This window comes from Dermacentor silvarum, chromosome 6 (assembly GCF_013339745.2).
Source record: "Dermacentor silvarum isolate Dsil-2018 chromosome 6, BIME_Dsil_1.4, whole genome shotgun sequence".
Lineage (NCBI taxonomy): Eukaryota > Metazoa > Arthropoda > Arachnida > Ixodida > Ixodidae > Dermacentor > Dermacentor silvarum.
The window spans coordinates 78,801,450-78,816,831 of record NC_051159.1 but is presented as its reverse complement, the minus strand read 5'-3'; the positions used below and the strand labels follow the sequence as shown (position 1 = coordinate 78,816,831).

At 45.6% G+C, this 15,382-nt stretch overlaps 1 protein-coding gene across 1 annotated transcript in view; it reads right to left on the bottom strand.

Annotated features, from left to right (window-relative positions):
• The window catches only part of LOC119456742 (beta-mannosidase-like), a 60,772-nt gene that overhangs the window by 951 nt on the left and 44,439 nt on the right, over positions 1-15,382 (bottom strand). Inside the window, exons 7-8 of the mRNA XM_049669060.1 lie at positions 9,665-9,873; positions 5,795-5,986 (exon numbers count right to left, since the gene is read on the bottom strand). Coding sequence (XP_049525017.1) covers positions 5,795-5,986; positions 9,665-9,873 — 401 coding nt within the window. The remainder of the gene's footprint in view (positions 1-5,794; positions 5,987-9,664; positions 9,874-15,382) is intronic.

The window sequence follows — 15,382 nt, the reverse complement described above, 5'->3', positions numbered from 1 at the left end:
CAATGAACACAACAAGACGTTTCTCTTACTTTTTTTTTTACTCTTCTACTGTCGCGGCGAAGCGGCAGCGTTGAAGCGTTGATGACTTGGTGGCGTGTCGTCGCATGCTGACACCAAAACCTGGCCACCTTGGCCGAATATTTAGGCCAGCATTGAATTTAGCATCGATCGGGCAGCCACAAGGTTACCAGTGTTCTGACACATGGTCTGCTTATTCCTAAGGGCTGCGACACCGTGGAAAAGCCCGGTTCGTAAATAATGCAAATAGATCGCGCCTCGACAAGATAAGCACACGCTGACTCGCTATCAATTTGACGTTGTTACAGGTAAGCTCACATGAAAAGATCATTAAAGAGATAAGCAAAACCACGCAGAACCGCACTCGATGCAAACTGCAGAGTGAAAGAGCGGACGGTTTGTTTTTCCTCTCGCGTTTAGGCCAGCTTCGGATATGTCCTGCGAGAGACGGACATTCTCTTCGCTGCACGCTGCTCATACGATAAGCAAATATTCATGCTACGACGAAAAGCACTTCGCTAGACGATGTTTGCGTGTGCGGTTGTTTGACATGCTTGGCACCTGCTCATTGAGAAGCTATTACATTGTTCTTGCCACTTTATCCGAATTCTCTCAGATGTCGTGCACTATAGAGAGAGGCGAGTCCACCTACCAAATAAAATGCGACGCGTCGACTGACTGCGAAGGACTTCTCGAGGATCGCGACATGCTCGACTGAAATTAGAAGTCTATCACAACAAGAACACTTGAAGGGACCGCTGTCGGCATTTTTTCCTTCGTTTTGTTTTTTAAGGAGCTAGCGTCGGGAGTGTCAAAGTGGGGGAAAAAAGAGTATGTGTGTGAAGAATGGGAAGGCGGTCACGCGGTAGAGAGGGGTTACGGAGGAGGATGTATATATATATATATATATATATATATATATATATATATATATATATATATAGTACAACTGAAGGTGGTCTGCGCCGGACCACCGTCAGTTACACTTCGCTACTCACAGAGGCAGGACGTGTGTCGATTAAGCACCTGAACAACACTGTAATGTGGTGAACGCCGTTTATATCATAAATACGGGACCTCAAAGAGGTGCTCTGTAATGCTAATATCTCACACATACCGCTAAATCCCCAACAATTTTTTTGTTTGTTTTTGCGGTTCAATTCGCACGGTCCATTGCACAATTCAAGCATGACCAGTCTGGACATTGTACATGGTGCTGTTCGGTTGGTGGGTGCTCGAAGCGTTTATTGGTATTTATCCACAGTGGGAACCGCGACTTTGTTGACAGTTGTGCTCAGAGAAATCAGTGGTTAGAGCACGGATGTGCAAGTAAATAATTTCCACAGTAACCTTCTGTGTATAGAGGGGACTACTCCAATGCAGACCCATTCAGAAAAGCTCGCCTTATGTGTGTTCCCTAGCCTAACCTTATTTAGTCTATGTGTGTTCGTGCGATTATATTGATTGCATAGATTTTACTTCCTGCTCTACAAGTTTTGCACCTGCCGTGGTTGCTCAGTGGCTATGGTGTTGGGCTGCTGAGCACGAGGTCGCGGGATCGAATCCCGGCCACGGCGGCCGCATTTAGATGGGGGCGAAATGCGAAAACACCCGTGTACTTAGATTTAGGTGCACGTTAAAGAACCCCAGGGTGTCCAAATTTCCGGAGTCCCCCACTACGGCACGCCTCATAATCAGATCGTGGTTTCGGCATGTGAAATCCCATAATTTAATTTTTTTTCACAAGTTTTGCCACGCAATAGAAAATGTGGTAGACCCTGATTATGTGTGACAGAGTGGTACAACCCATTAGTTCGACCGGCTGTAAGGCCGAGACCGCAAAATCAGGGGTATCTGCAACCTGCGTATAAACGTACTTTTCTAAACATTGCTCATTGTATATTGTAGGTGATATTAAACAACTGTGCAGCCAAGTGTAATATGAGAGAATGATCTCACTCACTAACATAAAATGCAATTTCCTTTACTTTCGCTTAATAATATTTTGCCATGGTTAAGACAGATAGGGAACATTTTGTGAAATGCATTAAGAAACTAATGGTGAGTGTCTTTTTCACCTTCCTCCTATGCTCTGAAAGCAAGTTTTTCCACAGCCAACACAATTAGTTGTAAAAAATATTACATTTTGTGAGCCGCGAGGCTTAGTATGTGCATTTCATAGTTTCACAGCCTTGATTTTTTAATTTTTTATGACAAAGCCAGCGAGCCCTGCCGTTTTGAGGCCCTAACCACCCCCACCTTCTAAATAACTCAAAGCCTCTGCGTTCTAAACCGTGTCCTCCCATAGTGGAGCGACAGTCCGTACAAACCATTAGAGATGGTGAGACGCGAGCTGCAAGGATTACAGTGCTTTGCTTTTGTCGCTAGAGGACGTTCCATAATGTAAAACGCGGCCAATTCACGTGACACAGTGACACGAAGTGCAATATAACCTATTGTGACCTATGTGTTTCCTACCCTGCTAAAGCTCGCAATGAGAATTGCAGTATAAATAAATAAATAAATAAATAAATAAATAAATAAATAAATAAATAAATAAATAAATAAATAAATAAATAAATAAATAAATAAATAAATAAATAAATAAATAAATAAATAAATAAATAAATAAATAAATCGAATTCCTTGGTAGTCCGCTTTCTTTCGCTGCTTGCCACCTCAAGCAATGATAACAGACATGTACAGGATACCCAGCAAACGTATCTAAGATAAAATTCTAAATTCTACACAAAACACTTACTCAGTGGAGTTCTAAATACGGAAATCGCTTAGGGTCATGCGAGGGTCGTGAAACTTTAGGAATAAATAAATGTCTGAAGGCCATCATGCTCCCACTTTCTCGCTGAGAAGACCGCGTTTAGAGGAAGAAATGTACTTCGATAGCTTTTGATCGGGAAAAAAATGTCACAGTTTCGCCCTAAGGGCGAATCAATGAATGCGATAGCAACACAGCAATGTCATACGAAGTAAGGTGAGCGGCTTTGGTAGCAATATGAATTGTAGTAAACATGAGCTGATTAAGTAAGCAGGTGTGCTGCGGCGTAAGTAGACCGACATGAAGAGAGACTCGATGACCACGAGAAGGCGCGTGTGAAACGGTGGTGTTGATGAGAAGCGCTTCCCGTGGGCAGCGCGTGCGAAGGGACACACATGTAGCGCTGCACTGCCGACCCGGGCAGCATTGCATGTGTAGCGTGCGTTGGAAAATGCGGCCCGACTATTACTAACTGAGTGAACAAGCGTGGTGTGAGCGCGCACAAACAAACATGAATAGATCACACTGAATGACTGCACACAACGACTGTCAAAACGCTGGCAGCAAGCGCATACGCCGCAGCAGCGGGCGAGGGTACGTGCGGTCTATCACTTCAACGGAAACTGAGCGGCGAACGCACGGCGCATAAAGGTCAGAGCCGTGTGGAGATAAGCGACGGTGCGAGCGAGCGACGAGCGCGGTTGTTGGCAAAGTAGAAGTGCGCCCCCTCGCCCCCCCCCCCCCCCCCCCGCTCCCTCCGGCGCTGGCTTCCCGCTTCCTTGCTTGCGCGTGGGAGATTGAGTGCGTTCGCTCTCCGTGATAGCGCGCGTCTCCGCACGCTTCCGCTCGGGCATACGGCGCCCGGCGAAGATTTTATCGATAGGGAACCTCACGGCGACGGCGATGCCGACGGCAGAAATCCGGTTGAAGTGTCCATATAATTGCTATCGCAATAATAGTCTTGCAAGGCACAGACCTACTGAATTTTGCCTATGGTTGGTAAATGTTCTTTAGAGTTGTACTGAACTATACGGACGCTGTTTGTAACGTATAAAACGGCGTCACTATTCATGTGCCAGCTTTCCGAGCTCCTCCACTCTTACATCACAGCTGTTCTTCGTGCTTTCGCTCTCAGCGCATCGTCTTTGTGACAGATTCTTCGCTATGCCTACTGGCAAAGAGCCAAATACGGAGAACGAGGCAAGGAAGCTTGGTGAACCTGGGCGTTTAATGGATTACGAGGATTGGCCCACCCACGGTTTTGATTTCATGGCCTCCAGGACTTGCAAACTACATTCAAGTGCTTGAGAATACACATATCGTGCGCTAGTACGAAGATCGGTGCACCAAATCGCAACCTTTGATTAGTCAGTGATCGGCCCTGTTCATACGCTGTTTCCGGAATAGGCCTATCTTAACTCTGCAGAACACACTACGGCGACACACGAAACACTGACGTGGTGAACAACGAATGTTTCGCTTTAAAACAGGTCACGTTGTGGTTTCTCTTAGCGGGCGGCCCTCGCGATATATCTTTGGGTGGTAAAACGGTTGCGTGCGTACTTTTTTGCGTACCCATATTATTGTGAAAGACAGCATTGGCGTTTTACGAGAGCGGGGGGGGGGGGGGGGGGGGGGGGGGGGGGGTTATGTCATGATGACGGCCGTCACGTTGAGAGTTTGGAGAAATGTTAGTACACGTCAAGTGCTGCAGCTGCAACCAGTCAACATCAGTTGAAGTATGTTGAAAAGTATCTTAAGTAAGAATGCAAAATACGAACAAAAAGTATTTAGGTCACTGTACTGAATACTATTTTGCAGAAGTATTTGTGAAATACCAAAATACTCGCAATATTACTTAAAATACAGTATATCGAGTACAGTATTTAAGATACGTACAAAAAGCTTAAGGATAAATTTTAAAAAGATGATCGAAGACGGGTAGTGGCGCCACTGTTAGACACCCGCAAGTAGCTCCTCGAGGCATCACAGGTTTCAACAGCGTCAGCTAGGTACCATTACACTTTTTACCACTGAAACAGGACATTCATTCCATTCGACTTTACATTCTGTGAGCACTCGATTACATTATATAAAGACGAAATCGGGCATCTCTTGTGACTTCTTCCAGTGTAACAAAAAGAAAGCAAGAAAAAAGAGGGAAGGGGAAGGAACCAAATTAAAAAAAATATACAGTTAAACGTCGACTAAAGTAACACGATTTTAGAAACATCGCGATTTAATTTTTGATTCCCAGACACACATCACGGAGCATAATGCGTTGAAAACATCGAGTCAACGAAGTAAACTCTACGTATCGACCAATTTAATAAAATATGGGGAGAAAATACGAGCAAACTATGGGGAGAAATATGGGCATGCATGGTTTCAGTTTAGGTTATGCACGCCATCCACCTGCGAGGAGGTTTGCGGCAGAACTGGCATGACGTAACTGACGACGTGCTCAACGGGCTCGCTATCTACAATAAGTGCGATAAGTACGCAGGCAAAAATTTATAATTTTTTATGCTCTTGAATAAGCATTGTTATCCGCACAAATGTTTTAAGTGCTTTCGATATAACAACGTTCTTGAGTTAACGAAAAAACTTCGGTTCCCATCGACTCCGCAAGATTTAGGTTTAACTGTATCGTGAAATCGGTGCCATCAAACTAGCATCGTCGGTGCCGCAGCTAGGATAAGAAATGCAAATAGAAAAGCCTGGCCTTCATTTTGTCCCGTAGCAATCAATAACTTCTCTGCAAAAACATCATGAAATATTCAAACGGAGTTCTGAAATAGCGATTTCCAGTTTGCGGTAAGAGTTTTACTTTAGTGTTTTTGCAACCTTGTCTTCTTCAAATAAAATGCACTATCGCACGGTATACACCAAGCATATTAGTTACGTATGCCGAAATCAATGGCAACGCTAAACCCCATTCGTGACGTCATGAATAGTGGCTTGTCGGCAGACCATACAGAATGCTATAACCTTACTCACTTGCAGCGTGACGGACGCGATGTCCTTAGCAAAGCGAGGCACTTGCAGGAGCAGAAAGTTCGTGGACAGTGTCGCGTTGTCGGTCGCGTTCAGCAGGCGGAAAGCGAAGAAACTGTTGTTGCGGTGGCACGACCCCGAAGCCAGCAGCCTGGACACGTTGGCCACGTATGCAGCGTGGGCGTAGTTGGACACCTGCGTGAACCGGGGCAGCGCGAATACGAAACGCACAAAAAATAAAACACTGCGTTAAGCCAGGAAGTGCTTACGTAATACATGCGGCCGTTAGCTGCGAAGCACGCGAAACTAATATCGTAATTCAGCGAAATCACGCCCTCTAGCCCACACGGTGCCAACAGTTGCGGTCCGTAATTAAAGTGGAGGAACGCCGCGCGGGCCCCCACTCGCGTATTAGGGAAGTGGAGCAGAGGTGAAGTGCCAATGTGTCGAAAAAATAACAAAAACAAAGAATATAGAAGGTAGCCCAGCACTTGTTTTGTTTTCGTTCTTGCTGTCGTAGAGGCGTACGCGGGGCTCGAACCACTGCATGACAGTGTTGACAACACTGCCGGCAATGCTTCGCTTAACTTGGTCGCCGACGACGGCAATATTTAACCTAAACGGAGGTGCCGGTGAACCGGAAGTTATTCTTAAAGGGTTTTACTAAGTTTGCAGTTTCTCATGTGTCAAGAAGAACGGGCAGTCGCGAAAATGTTGGTACAAACTTTCCCTGTGTGCCCTCATGCTACGCCTCATCACTCGTGAGCAGTTTGGTGAAGTCACCCTTAAGGGCAAAGAGCTTACGCGTTTCTTCATGCCGCCTCGTTATTTGGGAGCGCGACTCGAAGCGGGTACTAATAGCTGCAAAACGAGACGAGAAAGTACGAGTCTTCTGCTACAATCCCTCCAATCACGGTGTCCACGTGCGGAGGATTAACTTTTGCTCATTCCGAGTAATGACAAGGGAAGAAGAGCGATAGTATAGAGCTGATTCAAGTGCCGTTCCTATCTAACGAAAACAAACCTCGTGTGTCACTCTAGTGCTGAAAATAGCACTGGGTATGTGATGGAAAGATAGACGTTGCAATTTCTGACTGGAACTTTCAACTCCATGCTCTCACTCGAACTTTACCTGATTACGGACTGGCTTGTAAGGACTGTTTCATTTCGTGAAAGAGCAAATAATTAATGTCAGTTCAATATCCAGAATTGCTTTACGTAACCTTCAGGAATGGGCAGAAGTGGAGTGAACATTCAGGCCAAGCGCAATTTTTTTTGCTATATTTTCGCAGTGATACAGAAAAAAAGAATGCATCGATATGAAAGACCTTACGACCGCATGTCATAACTCGTGACTGAAGGCAGTGAGGTACGTACAACGACAATCATACATGCGTCTCTTTCTATGCACTTTGTGGCTGAGTCCGCTTTCTTTACAGCTCTCTTTTTTGTTTGTTATATAGTGCACATTACCCAAAAAAACCTAAACCGAGATTCTTAATGAAGGGGATACGTTATGCTGCGAAGCTTTGAAAGTGTAATCAGCATCTAAACTATGCTATTGCAACAAGGCACACCGCATGAATGGAAGAATATATATAAATGATAAAGTGTCAAAACAGTGCATACAACTCGCTCGCGAAATTCACTCAGGGTCTAGCAAATTGCTCTGGTAGCACGCTATATTTCCGAGTGTATGAGCCTCACACTAACCGTGTTTCGCTAAATCTGTAGAAGAAAAGAGAAAGAAAGGAAACGGCAGCTGGCGCAGGTGCGATCGCAAGCTTCATTCTGGAAAATGCGCCGCTGTGCAGGTTCTTGCGTGCCACAGTGACAAGTCATTAATTTTCATTCTGCTCGGAATCACCATAATAAAGAAAGAAAGAAAGAAAAATTGAAAAGAAAAGCACCGTTCGTGGTTTTCTCATATCCCCTGTTTCGTATCATTACGTGGACCAAAATATGTCGGCAGGAACTGCGCGGTCAAAAAGCGTCAGTAGCGAAAGTGGAACACGTGACGTTCTCTTTCTGCTTTCATAACATTGCGTGCTACATATAGTGCACCACCGTTCAAATCTGTGTGTAGTTTTCATGTGCTTGGTAGCTCTTGTTTTTCTTATTTCTAGTCTTCTTTATGGTTGTTTCATTATCATCTGGTGAGTTCAGCAGATCCAAGAGCCTCCTGATGGTGCAAATAGGACACCCCTCCGCCCCCAACTTTCCTCTCTTTCATTCACATAAGCCTTGTATACAGGAACCACGCTTTTGTCGTTATCATAGGTGTAATAAATTTCCTTTTTTTTTCTTTTTTTATATAAATATATCCACCGCAGGGACGTAATTTTTCTAGTTTTTCTCGGGTAAGTTGCAGCTGCGTAAATATCTAATAGACATATTTCAAAATCGAGATTGAAATTACGTATAACAGAGCAAGTATATTCGCGCGCCTACCACGTAATCACGTACGAAGAAAGCAGGCTTCCGCTAAATAACACCTTTTCGCAAAACCCCACAGCACACAGTTACTTACGAAACCTCACCGGTTGTACGCAAATTCTGTCAGTACGTTCACAGCCGGCTGGTCGTAGAACCCTGGCAGAAGACATTCTTACTTTTTTATGCGAGTTTCTACGCGATATTTCTAGCATAAAAACAGTTCATAAAATATTGCTAGCGCCGATGAGAGTAGCGCTGCGCTAACCTTGACCAAAACGAGGCACTTCGCGTTATCCTTTTTTTTTTTTTGCAGTTTCTTTAGCACTACACAACGGAAGCAAATATTTCTGCAGTGCACTTGACTATGCATTAACAAACCGAGCAAACAAAATTAACATATTTCCTTGAGTTTTACAATAGCCAGGTGAGAAACAGTTGCGTTGTTTTGTGGAAACAAAAGTGGCAATATGAGGATAGTGGTTCACCAGCATATTTTAGTGCGTAACGTGGCTCGCGATTCTTTTAATCGATTTGCTAGTGTATAGCGCAAACAGAGGGGGTAAAACAAGTTTGCAACACTCTCGCGCATTTAGGCATAACAACTGCTCGCCTACTGGACACGGTGAGCTAACCCTGCGAGTGAACTTCTTCTTCTTTCTTCTTTCTCTTTCTTTCTTTCTTTCTTTCTTTCTTTCTTCTTTCTTTTCTTTCTTTCTTTCTTTCTTTCTTTCTTTCTTTAGTGCAATTCTTTCTTTTTCTCACTATCAAGCACAAAAGCAAACATTGCTTCGAAGAACGTAGCGCAGGCCGTGCGCTGGGAACATCGCGTTTCACAACTCGAGCAGTGCGAGTGTTTGGGGCATGCAACGTATTGCTTAAAATAAACGCACAACAGCAGCAAATGTTTTATATTTAGGGACAGTGCAAAGCGCCTTCCTCAACGGCATGGGGAGCCAGAAAAAAAATGCGACCTCTTGTTTTCTGGTGTCACTAGTATACATTGCTACAACACACAGACAAAAATACTCACTCACTCACTCACTCACTCACTCACTCACTCCACTCACTCACTCACTCACTCACTCACTCACTCACTCACTCGCTCACTCGCTCACTCACTCGCTCACTCACTCTGCCGAGCGGTGATGGCGGCGTTTTTTTTTTCAGTTTCATTAAAGAAAATATCTATTTTCGCGAGCGTTTTGTAATGCACCCGCTCGTATTTCAAACCTAAAATTTATCATGGACGTTGCCTTATATCTACACAATCTGAAACCAGGCCTTTTACGTGGTGCCAAATTTTGTCTCATTTGGCTTTCAATTCCGCAGCTACAACATGTGTTCATGTAATTGAATAATACAGGGTAGTAAGCGGAACGTAAACCCGGTAATCGGGCAGTACATCAAAAATTTCAATTGCTCGCAGAAGGTCCGCACCGTGAAGTTGTGCGTGAGTGACGTCTTGGGCTCCAGCGAGGCGTAGTGGTAAAGCTTGACTTCCAAAAGCAGGCCGTACGGCTCGTCGTGGTACAAGTCGTCCAGCACGTAGACGACCAGGCGCCCAGCTTCTTCGTACGGCGACACGAGCAGCGGCGCGTAGAAGCGCTTCGCGAAGTAGTGCAGCATCTTCCACTCGCCCGTGTAGTCTGCACCGGCGAGCAAAGAACTGTAAGGTTGGTTGAACGACAAAAAAAAAAACACGCAAATTCTCTAAGTTTACTCTTCACACTATCCTCGGACGATTGGGAGCTTACCTACCTCAGACCAGTGGACATTTTACCTACTTTAAGTTATTTACAATGAGCTGTCTTGAATCGCTGTTTTCACGTTCTGTTTTACGTTGGATCCGCAACGGTGTCTTGACTTTCATTGTGTAACAAGACATATACGTGCAAGCTGCCATAAATTTGATTCGATTCAATTTTGGATAGTCTAGAGTAAGAAACGCCAGCGAGGATGTATTCGTGGACTTGTTGATATTGCATAGTTCACTGTTCAGCGCTGTGTGTCGTCCCCAATGCTTTCGTGTGGTCCTTTCTGCATTGTATGCAGTAAATATGTCAGTGTATTGTGCAGTACTCTTTTTTTTGGACATGTATCTCATGGCGAGCGTTAATATCGCGATCCCCAGTAAGCGGACGTGCCTTCGCCGTACAGCCTGGAGCTCCAAAGTTTGAAGCCAAGTTTAGTTAACTATGATGGCCATTAATATGCACGGTGCATGCTGTTCTCGACATGTGCAGGCCGCTTAATAATCCTTAGTCTCTGTACCACCCTGCATTCAAATAAACTGCCATCATTAATGGCTAGAAAAAAAAAGGACGCAAATAATGTGTCGCTGACGCCTACAATTGTTCGTGTTTTCTGCATATAAACGGCTTCCATCAAATCGCGTGCAAGTGGGACACTATACTCTGAACGAGAATTCTGGTGGTTGCTTTTCATTTTGCTGAGAATAAGTCAATATCTCGGCCCTACGTGTTAGGGATCATTGATAAAACAAAAAAAAATGATATTTGCTTCGGCTGGGTGAGGAATGAAAGACATGGTGGCGGCTGAACATCTTAATTGCAAATTCTGAAAGCCTCACTACGTGGGCGTGCGCAAAAACTCCGATTCTTGACGCTTGTTCGAAGGCGCACGCGAAGATTCCCGTCATAAATTGCATTACGCAACCAAGCGCTCTTAAATTTCATGCTATCCTATAGAAAACATATATTCCGAAGAACATGTAGAACACAAAGTTCGGATCGCCGCAGGCTTTCGCCGCTCGTTCCAACCACCATTAACAAAAGATTAAACAATAATAATTTTGCGTTTGAGAAGATCTTCGGATACTGCTGTTGTAAATCAGTTTTTTTATTTTATTATTTTTTTTGTAATGCAAGCTCTTACGTGCTCTAGTCCATGTTTTCTTTTCTTTTTTTGAGACACACATTTATGGGAAGTGATGTCTAGGCATCGTAAAAAGGTTGCACGGGTCATAAAACCAGGCCACCTTCGTTTAACCAGTTGTGCATAAGATAGGCGCGTTATCTGAATAAACGTAAGAAAACACGCGAGCAGTTTCACAATGCGCGCGCACCTCAGTAGGAAGGAAAGGAAGAAAGGAAGCTAAATCTCTTGCGTCGCAATAGTACGCTTTCGCAGCACGACCGTGATCGCAATGCTGGCGACGAATTAAAAGACCCCGTCCTGCATTTACCACACACGCACATATAGAATCGTCTTCGTTCGATCAATCGATCCACTAATTGGTTGATTGATTTGTTCATTCATTCATTGTTGCTCGTTTGCTGGCGTGCGTGCTTGCTTGATTATTTAGGGGCTGAAGCTTGAGTTTTGTTTGGCAGACTCTCAGATATGTATATTTCAAATTAACTCGCCCCCACAGCCACCCATCTTCTCGAGACACAAATTGGTCTTCAGCGAACAGATGAAACTGACATAAGACAGTTAGTACCACCCCAGGGGTCCTACGCTGGGTGCTTTTTTGCTTAAGAATAACTTCATAAATCTTTCCGTTCATAGGATCAATGGTGTCGCGATTGCTTGCAGCTTTTATCACGTACGATTCTTTTTATCTACCAAAGCTTTTTACTTTCGAATAGACCGAAGGTCGGAGGCCGAGAGTAATCTTCGGCCTTGGCTTTTCTTGGCTGATTATAAACATTCGGTGCAAAGATTCTCGACAATTATGTATGCGGAAACATTGTTGTGTGCGTTCGTTTGCGTGGTCTGTGTGCGGGGCGTATAGTCTATTCAGCTGTGTGAAGCGAGTAACATCTATGCCCCCACAAGTCATTAGCTACACCGTGTATCTGCTTACCCCTTCGTAAGGCCTGTTCACAACAGGTACCAGAAGCGCGTCGCATTTTCTAGCTCATCACTTTAATTCGATGCGCAAGCATTCACGTCAATTCGCTAAGGCGACATCTGTCCATCATTCCGTCCCCGGCTGAATCATAAAAGCGATGCGTTTTCTCCGGCGCGTCGTCCCCGTTTGCATGAGCGCGACGTGCTCGAAAGATGTCGCGTTCATGTAGACTCGGTCGCATTGGTATACAGGCTCAACAATTGCACCCCCTCCCTACCCGTTTGCCTATTCGAATTGCAGTGAGCCAAGGCAGTTTCATTCCCACAATCGAATGGCGAATCGACTCGGTGGAGCAAAGGAATTGTTTACGCGACATTGCGAACAAAGAATATGTTTTTTTTTTATTTCGTAAAACAAAGGAGGACCTCATATATACGTGAGAAGTGCACGCGAAGGACGCTCCAGTGGATGGCGGCTAACATTCCCTTCCATGACCTCTATTCACGAATCAATATGCGTCGCAGCTAGAAAATTACGTTTCTTTCCGTTCGTGGAATTGATATTTATTTCGAGCGCTGGCTCGTCCGTTTCTCACGGGACAACAGTCTGCGCGTGGACGCGGGGCGACGTATACGTACATACAGCCTCGACGTGCCGCACTCACCTTGCGCGTCTGTTTTTCGAGTCGTCGTCGGTCGATGCGAGACAACGTGGCATAGACGAGTCGCTTACCCACGATCGATTGTACTCCGGGGTGCCGTCACGTTAGAAGTACATAGCGAACGCCGTTGTGCACGTGTTGGCCGGATTGTTTTAAAGCATACGCACCGCTTCTTCGCTGTTGCGATGTCACGCAATACGACGACAACGGATAGCGGTTGACCTTTCGCGATGGTTTGTTTGTTGTAGCTGAATTATGCATGCAATAACAGGCATAACATGCGGGTCAGAACTTGGCACAGACATATATATGAAACTAGGTTCCCCTGAAATATCAGGTCAAGGCTGCTATTTCTTTTTCTTTTTTGTTAACGGTTTGTGTCTGAGCTATTTGGTTACTCACTGTATAGAAGGATTCGGCCGAATGACCTCACGCATTAGCAATTGGGGCTTTATTAAAAAAAATTAAATTAAATTATGGGGTTTTACGTGCCAAAAGCACGATCTGATTGTGAGGCACGCCGTAGTGGGGGATTCCGGAAATTCGGACCACCTGGGGTTCTTTAACGTGCACCTAAATCTAAGTACACGGGTGTTTTCGCATTTCGCCCCTATCGAAATGCGGCCGCCGTGGCCGGGATTCGATCCCGCGACCTCGTGCTCAGCAGCTCACCACCATAGCCACTGAGAAACCACGGCGGGTAATTGGGGCTTTCTTAAACGCGTATGCAAGAATACAGTATGGCCAAACACATGCACGCACCCACCGGGTGGCTCAGTCAGCTAAGGCGTTGCGCTGCTGAACACGAGATCCCGGGATCCAATCCCGGCCGTGGCGGCCGCATTTCGATAGTGGCGAAATGCAAAAACCCCCGTGTGCTTGCGTTGTAGTGCATGTTAAAGAACCCCAGGTAGTCGAAATTATTCCGGAGCCCTCCACTACGGCGTGCTTCATAATCAGAAGTGGTTTTGGCACGTAAAACCCCAGAAAGAAGAAGAACAAACACATGCACGCAGGCAACAACCTTCCGCTCCTAGGCCAATAATTTCAAACATTATTTTAAGCAATTTGTCTTGCAGGCGGAATGTGGAAAGTATGCGTAAGCGTGCTCAGGTATACGTATATACCATAGACCGTCTACGCCAGTACCTATGCACTATATATATACGCCTCGAAGACGGTTGCCTCTGAATAACAGAAGATATCAAAGGGAATGCTTTTACGGGCTGCATGCGCCGGAAGTGATTGTGTAGCCGAAAACAAGGCCTGGCCACCATGTTAAAGACAACCCCCCCCCCCCCCCCCAAGATTTTATTTGGCGCCCAGCAAAACAAATTTTGTGACTTTTTGCACTGGCTACGTTATTCATCCTTTCTATTAAGCACTGACAGATCCAGAGGGTCAGGAAGAAGGGAGAATTGACAGGACAGAGAGCAATACATCCCAACCATTTTCTCTATGTGTTTTGACCAGCCTCCCCTGTATACTGCCGTGGAACGGCCCCTCATGCTAAGCCTTACATGGAGGGCGCCACAGCAGCCTTTTCTGCTTTTTGTCTTTTTATTGCGATAGCTATTACATGGACACTCCAAGCGCATTTCTGCCGTCGTCGACGCCGTCGCCGTGAGGTTCCGTATAAAGTTCAACGGCGATAAAATCGTCGCCGCGCGCGTACGCTGTGTGTGCGAGTGAAAGCGTACGAGGGTGGGCCGGCAATCACGGCTCAATGTAGCGCACGCGAGGGAGGAAGGCAGGCCGGAAGCGCGCGGTCTGTCGAGGCACGGGGGCAAGGCCGCGGACAGGGAGAGGGAGGGGAGGGTGCGGTCTGCTCTGTCGGCTGTAAAATCACTTTAGTCGGCTGCTGCTCAAAGCGCGGCCGCGCGGGCGTCGCATCTTCAAAGCGATCTGCGATGTGGGCGAAGTGCGAGCCCGCGCTGGCCTCATTGTGTTGATTAGTGTTGATCAAGCACTCTTGCTTTGATCAACACTAATTCGTAGAGCTCCCCTATACCGCTTGCCTCAAAACCCAGAGCCGTTACCAACGTTAAACGCAGTTATATTGCAAAACGATGGAAAGTTGGGCTAGTTGGTACGGTAACATATTTTTGTTTTATAGTGTCAAGGGACACTGCATTGGAATACATAACGACAGTTATGTATTCCCTCTCCTACTCGATTGTCCCCCTCCTACTTAATTGTTTTGCGGTTCTCATTATCATAGAGTCTCGCCATCCCTATCGGCGGTTCGGCAAATGAGACGAGTAGGCCAGTATAGCGTAGCATTTTATTCTTGTCCGTGAAGCTTTATTCCATGATATCTTCGCGAGACTTGTTAGCGGCAAAGTTCAGCAACGCAGTCGCATCCCTCATTTGACATCCTTTGAATGATCCGAGTCGAATAACGGGAAGCGATTAGGCAAAGCAGTTTCGTGTTTATAGCACACATATTTCTATTCAAATGACGGGGATATGTCGAAAATACGTCGCCGTGAACGCCTTCTTGTAGGTTTTGTAAGTAAAGGTCAAATGTGGACACTGGATACGCTCCTCGTGAAAATGCGGGCACATTTTTGCCCGCAATTATTCAGCTCGAGCTCATCTGCCATGGTACACACGACGAGAAAATTGCAGACGTCGCGGAATATTGCGAGAACTCAAGCGTCATTCAACGTGTGTT